Raw genomic sequence first — 7,566 nt, forward strand, 5'->3', positions numbered from 1 at the left:
CGCACATACCCAGACACGTTTACATACATACATACATACATACATACATACATACATACATACATACATACAAAACCAGAAGATGTGTGGCCAGAACCTCCTGCAAAGAAACCATAGCGTAGATCATTCCACAGGTGAGTCGGAATAGCTGGGAAAAGAGAATGGCATGAAGAAGCCAAAGATTAAGTAGCCGAAGGCAAATGATGCAGGTAATCTTAAGAAATTCGACCACCAAATTCGAAGATGACGATGAACAAAAGCTCGAGAACTTGGCTAACATAATCTATCGGGAAGGAGAGAAAAGATTTGGACCTGAAGCAACGGGGAATGGAAAATCATCGGGAAAAGGCGGACCATCGAGGAGAGAAGGACGGATCACAAAGTTACGAGAAGAGAAGAAAATACTAAGAACCAGATGGAGGGATGCAAAGGAGGGAGAAAGAGAAGGGTTAAAACAACTATATGAAGAGATAAAAAAAAGAGGCATCGAGACCAACTAAAGAAGGAAAGAAGGAAGAACAGAAGAAAGGAGGGAGAAAAGAACTATCGTAGTTTTGTAAACAATCCATATCAATATGCTAAACGTTTGCTTACTGAAAGTAAGAGCGGAAGATGAGATTGTACTAAAGAAGAGCTCGAACACCATCTTAAAGAGACAAACAGCGACGCTGATAGGAACAAAGTATTACCAGAAATGCTCGGGCTGAAGAAACCACCTGAGCCAAGAGTACCATTCGATTTGAGTGACATCAGACGGAAAGAAATGGATAAGTTCATTAGACAAGCAAGAGCATAAAGTTCACCAGGGAACGATGGAGTTAGCTACAAGGTTTGTAAGTATTGCCCGAGATTGCGTTTACGACTATTTGCATTGATAAAAGAAATGTGGAAGAAGAAAGACGTAGCAGAGCGATAGTATATAACTGAAGGTATCTATTTGCCTAAAGAGAGGTAGGCAAAAAAATTGGGGCATTTCAGACCCATTTCACTGCTAAATACCGATGGGAAGATCATGTTTGGAATTATTGCCAGTAGAATCATAGGATTCGTACAGTATAACGATATGTTAAAGAAGTAATCCAGAAGGCATAGAACATGCATTTGCCATCTGGAAAGCTATCAACAGTGCAAAACAACTGAAGAAAAACCTGTACATTATATGGCTAGATCACGCCATTACATGTGGATCTGTTCCACACGCACTAATTCAAGCAGCTATGGATTTCTTTTGGATTCCTGGATTCCAGATGTTCAACGAATGCTGGTGTGTTACTACGACAAATTGGGGATGAGATTTACAGCAGGAAAATTCACAATGGGGTGGCAACGGCTAGAAGTAAGTATTGCAGCTGGATGCACGATATCACTCATCATATTTGTGCTAATCATGGAGATGTTACTAAGATCAACAAACTCTGAGAAAGCTGTTACAAAGACACTATTAAGGGCTTTTATGGATGACATTACAGTATTATCAGAGAGTAGAGAAGCAGCAGATGGAACGTTAGAGCGGTTGGACGATAGTGTATAGCTGAAGGTGGGGACTAGAGGCTTCGTTGAAATGAAAATGGCGATGTTATTTAAAAGGCTTGCATTTTCGAGCTCAGAGCTAAGAAAAGTAGTAAGGAGGATACAGGAGGCAATCGACAAAGCCAGCTTCTATATATGGCTAAAGCGAGAAGACCCTAAATGGGCGAGAAAGAAATTCAAACCAAGAAATCTCGAAGTGTGGCATTCGTGAAAGGAGTCATAACAGAAATGAAGTTCAAGATAGGGGATGAAGATATACCAACGGTGAAAGAACAACCAGTAAAATGTCTCGGCAAATGGTACAGAGATTTATTAAATGATAAGAAGTAAAGCAAAGAAACACACGATTTAGTGAAACAAGGGACTAAAGGCAATTGACAGAACAACATTACAAGGGAAGTTCAAATGCTGGATACTGAAATTTGGACTGTACTCAAGGATAATGAAGCCATTGCAAATGTTTGAAATAGCCTCGACTAGAGTAGAAAGGATGGAACAAAGATGCGGTGTGTTTATCAGAAAATGTCTTGGTCTTCCAAAACCACTGAATACAACTGCATTATATGGAAAGCCTGTTCTGCAACTACCGATAACATCAATCGTCGAAGAGTATAAGGCGGGAAAGGCGAGGACAGTAATGATGCTAAAGTATTCGAGAGATCAGAACATCCAAGAAAACCCCACAAAGGTATGAACAGGGAGGAAATGGAAAGCGGAAGAAGCAGTAACCAACGCGATCAGAAAGCTAAGGCATGCCGATATAGTCGGAACGATGCAAGAAACAAGAGCCGGTCTTTGGTTGTAAAATTTCAAAGCATTTCGCATGAGCAGTGTAAAAGTGATGAAAGAGGCAGTGCTACATGAAGTGGGAAAGGTGAAATGTACACTTGGTGCAATGTAATCAACAGGGACGGTGCCTGAGATAGGGGAGAGTATCCAGAGGAAAAGCGCAAAATGATATACTTCCAGAAGGAGGAAAAAGGACATAAGACCAGGCCTTCAGAAAAAGTATACGAGACAGACAAAAGATGGAAGGGATACTGGGAGCTGGCCGCGAATTTGGAAAGACTTAATATTTCCACTCATAAAACAAGAAAATGACCGGACTTAATCCTATGGAACACAGAACGAAAAATTGGAATTTTGCTAGAGCTGACAGTGCCATGGGGTGAGAACATCGCTAATGCAGAGCAACGGAAGCAGAGGAAGTATGAGAGATTAATCGAAGAGTGCGGGGAACAGGGGTGGATTGTCGAGTATTACCACCTGGCAGTGGGGACAAGAGACTTCGTTGAAAGGAAAACCAAAGAACAAAAGCCAAAGAAAAAATATTAAAAAAAACCCACTCAATACCAGAGTTGAAAACATCTCCAAAAGGTGGGGTGGGGTCCCGCCACGTTGAAATTCGTAGAAGAGTAGGGGCTGAAACCGAACGTGGTTCCTCCTGATGAAATCCTTAACCACTGGATCAAATCGGCTGTTGAGATAACGAATTACGGAACGTGGTTGAAACTTCTTAGGCAAAGGTAAGTAATTCTGTAATATAACTTACAGAGTTATGTCCCATTTCTAAAATACCTTTTATTTTATTATAATTTGCACAATAATTTTTATCGTTGCTTTAATAGTCATCGTAGTTAAATATTTTAGATAATGATAATAGTAATTACTCAGTACCAAAAGGATTTTTTCTTACATCAGAATTTCAATAGATTCGTTTTTAATATGTGGTTCGTTTTCCATTGCTGTATGATGTTTCTTTTGTTTCAATGACATAACTATGGAAGGGTGGAAATAACTTGCAAAAAAAAAAACACTAGAAAAAAGTAACGAAAATATTTGTCTTTAATTTATTTATTTTTAAATAAAATTCCTTCTTCCTGAGTTTTTAGTCGGTTTTAATAATCGTGTATAAAGTTTAGCAATTTTGTAAGCTTGATTGTCATTGGATCTTTAACAGTCATGTTGTATAAAACGCATTTCTATTGGCTAAAATTGAAAACAGTGGCAAAATGGATACTTTTTGAATGAGTCCGATAGTTTTGACCAAGACTAAAATAATTACCAAATAAGATCCAGTAATTAACATCTCGTTTATAAATCTTTGATTAGATTTTGCTTAATTTATGTTTCTGTCCTTAAGGTTCGTTTTACACCATTAAGTCTGCTAATTATACCATTTTCATTTCATTTTTTGTACGTAATGTCAACAATCTTTTATTAAATAACAACTTCAAAAAGTTTTAACTTGTGTCTCTTAGTAATGTTAAATCATATTTAAATCAATTCTGTGCTATTTGTTTTGGAATTATGTTCACTAATTTCCACTTTCTCATATCTAAATTGTCAAAATACCATGTGAGGGATATAAACTTTACAAGTTTCCCAAACAATCTAGGGGCTTTTCTTTCTAAGTGGACCATGGATATTTTTAGTTCGCTTACTAAATGGGAATATTTATCACGCCGAACTTTATTGTTTCGATGGTGAAAAAGAAAACAACTGGCACATGTTAATAATAAATAGTCAAAATAAAAATACATACTCCACCAAATCACTATTGTCAAAGTCTGTGTGGTAACACCAGCTGCTTAAAATAGCTGCCAAATTTCTTTAAATTTCCTACAATGTTAAAATAACGGACGATTTTATTTAATCCCAAGTAAACTTTACTTGAAAAGAGATGGGATAATCACTACCTGAATACTGTTAATCATATTTCTTTGCTTGAGTCGAAACTATAAAGCTTGTTTCATATATCGTTTGCATTCCATTATTTGTACGTAATGTCAATAATGTTTATTATATGACAGCTTCAAGAAATTCTTACGTGGATTTCTTATTAATGTTAAACCATGCTTAAATCAAATCTACGGTATTTATGTTGGAATTATGTTCTCTTATTTCCACTTTTTCCTATCTAAATGTGATAACGAAATCGTCAAAATACCATGTTTAACTTGATCATCTCATCGATCACTACTCTTTCAGATGGTGTTGGCCTGAAGCGTATCCATAACTACGTTATCCATTGTTTTCATTTTTAAGATAGTAGACTGATTTGGCTTTTTTTTTAAAAAAGTTTGAATATTTGTAACAGTGGATTCCGCAGAAGAGTGGTCCTCAGGTAGACACCACAACCACACACACTCACAGAAGTAAAAAAAAAAAAAAAAAACCCTGCTCTCTCTCTTTCTCAGTGAGATAAAATATATTTTACATCCATATAAAACTTCTTGCCAAAGTGTTTAATGAGTTAAAAAAAAAGTTGGAAACCACTTTAATTTTATTAAAAATAGCAATTCATATGTCAAGCTGAGAGTTCTCTTTACTGCTTTAACCACATGCACACACACACACACACATATCATTTAATGTCCCTTTTTTGATGCTCGCGTGAATGAAACCAAATTTTTTGTGGCACTTTCTCTACAGCTGACCACTTTTCTTGTTGCCAACCCTCACCTGTTTCCAAGGAAGGTGATATTTTCCCAGGACTAGGCATGTTTTCATGAAGATAAACAGCACCTTTTCTATGACTGATGCTTGTTTACAGCCATCACATGATGTTAAAACAAGGATACTCACAAACACACACTTTCATCTATATTTATGTATATACGATGGCTTCTTTCAGTTTCTTAGTACCAAATCTTCTCACAAGGTTAGGTTGGCCTCAGGCAATAATAGAAAACACTTGCCCAAGGTGCTGTGCAGTAGGACTAAACCTTACAACACAAACTTCTTAACCACATAGCCACGTTTTCTTTGTTTTTCAATGTTTCTGAATGTGTAGTGTGCTTATTCATAGGAACATTATTCCATTATACAAAAGAAGACCTGGGATGGAGTGGTGAAGCACGACCTTTGAATGTTGGGCCTCACAGTTGCAATAATAAGTGACTGAGATCTTTGGTGATATGCTGTGCTTGAGAAGACCCGGCAAGCCAAGTGAGACCGTAGCCGTGGCCTATGCCAGTGTTGCATAACCAGCCCATTTAAGAGTACCATTCAATTATTGGGCAATATACTGTGCTTGAGAAAACCTGTTGAGTTAAAAAAAATCATTGTCATGGTCAATGCCAGTACCGCTTGACTGGCACGTGTGCCAGTGGCATGTAAAGAGCATCATTTGAGCATGGTCAATGCCTGTCCCACCGGACTGGCTCCTGTGCCGGTGGCATGTAAAAAGCACCATTCAAGCGTGGTCGAAGCCAGTACTGCCTGACTGGCCCCCGTGCCGGTGACATGTAAAAAGCAACCACTACTCTCAAAGTGGTTGATGTTAGTAAAGGGCATCCAGCGATAGAAACTTTGCCAGATCAGATTGGTGTCTGGTGCAGCCTCCTGGCTTGCCAGTCCTCAGTCAAACCGTCCAGCCTATGTCAGCGTGGAAAGCAGAGGTCAAAAGATGATGAAAAGGAAAGAGTGTATTCTGTTTCTTTTATTTTATTCTCTTTTGTATTTCTCACATTTACTTCAGAAATGGAAGTGGACACAGAAAAGGTTACTTTTACTAAAAAGAAAGCCAGGAGGTCTTCTTTTACTCCTGGAAGAGCCAAGCAATTTCAAGACAACAAATTAGGTAAGATTTTTGTAGTACATTCATCAAAATTTGGTAGTGTTAATAGAAGTAGGGGGTAAAAAAAAAAAGATCATTGAAGATGTCTATCATAACCAAATGCAGTTTATATTAATATTATCATCATCATTACCATGATGTTGTTGTTGAACCATAGATCAGCCTTATCGATCTTGACCAGTCAGACAGTCTATTTAGGACAACATTATCCAATGTGTCCTTCCTTTCTTAAGGTAGCAGTTGTGATTTGAGAGTAATTTGGCTGCTATTGTAGGTTGACCAATAATGTAGGCACTCCTTCATTGGTTCACTTTAGTGAGGCTTTTTAAGGTGTCGGGCTGCCAGCTGGTGTAGTGGAGTCATGGGCAGAACAAATACTGCAGAGGATATATTTTGTTCGAAGTTTTTTTTCTTAATCAGTTTTTGCAATATTTAGATGTTTTGTTAATATACATTAGCAAAAGATATATATGTGTATGAGTTTTCTACAATAGCTTTGGGCTAACCTGTGCCTTAAGAGTCAATTTGGTAAGCAGAAGCTGTATGAAGCCCATTGCATATATATGTGTATGTGCAGGAATATTGACATATTCATGTTGATTGTCACAACTCTTGCTGTAATATTAACATTTCTGTTGAGCTTATGACCAGTCACTCTGCACTTTTAATGGCTTGTGGAATGAAAAGAAATCCCTTACTTGGAAGACAGGTAAGGGTTGGTAACAAGAAGAAGAACAGGCCAGAAAATCTATCCTCAAATAAGTCTCCATGCAACCAATGCTAGCTTGTAAAAATAGATATCAAATAAACACACACACACACACGTATATATGCATAGGGTGTTTGAAGTGGTGTGCTGATATTGTATATTAAGTAGAAGGAGGTAGTTAGAATTTTAAATAATACTATTAAAACTCTTTCATGTGTTCAGTCAAACTTGTCAGATATAATGCATTATTTCTGAAGAGTTTGATTAAATGGACAAATGCACTAATAAAGAATTATCCAAAATTCAGACTGCCTCCTTCTTCTTAACTTATATATCGTTTTTTTCCATAAATTGATTTTTGTTTATTCTTTGTGTGTCTCGACCATACATGCACTGATGAATAAAAGATGGGTTTTTTTCCTTATGAGGTTTTTTCACGCTGACTACTTGATAAATTCTTATAAAGATTTTATCCTTATATTATATATATATATTGCAAGAGAAATATCTAGCCAAGGATAAACCTCTGTACCTGGCCTTCGTTGACATGGAGAAAGCCTTTGACAGGGTCCCCCAATCCCTTATCTGGTGGTCAATGAGGAAACTTGGGATAGAAGAATGGTTAGTGAGAGCTGTGCGAGCCATGTACAGAGATGCTGTCAGTAAGGTGAAGGTTGGAAATGAGTACAGTAATGAATTCCGGGTAGAGGTAGGGGTCCACCAAGGTTCCGTCCTCAGCCCCCTC

General features: G+C 37.5%; 1 protein-coding gene across 3 annotated transcripts in view; it reads left to right on the forward strand.

The window, feature by feature from the left end:
- Positions 1-3,524: 3,524 nt before the first annotated feature.
- LOC106872179 (uncharacterized) overlaps positions 3,525-7,566 on the forward strand; it is a 29,406-nt gene continuing 25,364 nt past the window's right edge. For 2 of the 3 annotated variants that reach the window (XR_008263451.1, XM_014919071.2), the window contains exons 1-2: positions 3,539-3,673; positions 6,014-6,115. Coding sequence is in view for 2 of the 3 variants with exons in the window: in XM_014919071.2 (XP_014774557.1) it covers positions 6,016-6,115 (100 nt within the window). In the remaining variant the exon portion in view is untranslated. Of the gene's footprint in view, positions 3,674-6,013; positions 6,116-7,566 lie in introns of all 3 variants that reach the window. The other variant, XM_014919072.2, reaches the window with a different exon arrangement.

This window comes from Octopus bimaculoides, chromosome 2 (assembly GCF_001194135.2).
Source record: "Octopus bimaculoides isolate UCB-OBI-ISO-001 chromosome 2, ASM119413v2, whole genome shotgun sequence".
NCBI lineage: Eukaryota > Metazoa > Mollusca > Cephalopoda > Octopoda > Octopodidae > Octopus > Octopus bimaculoides.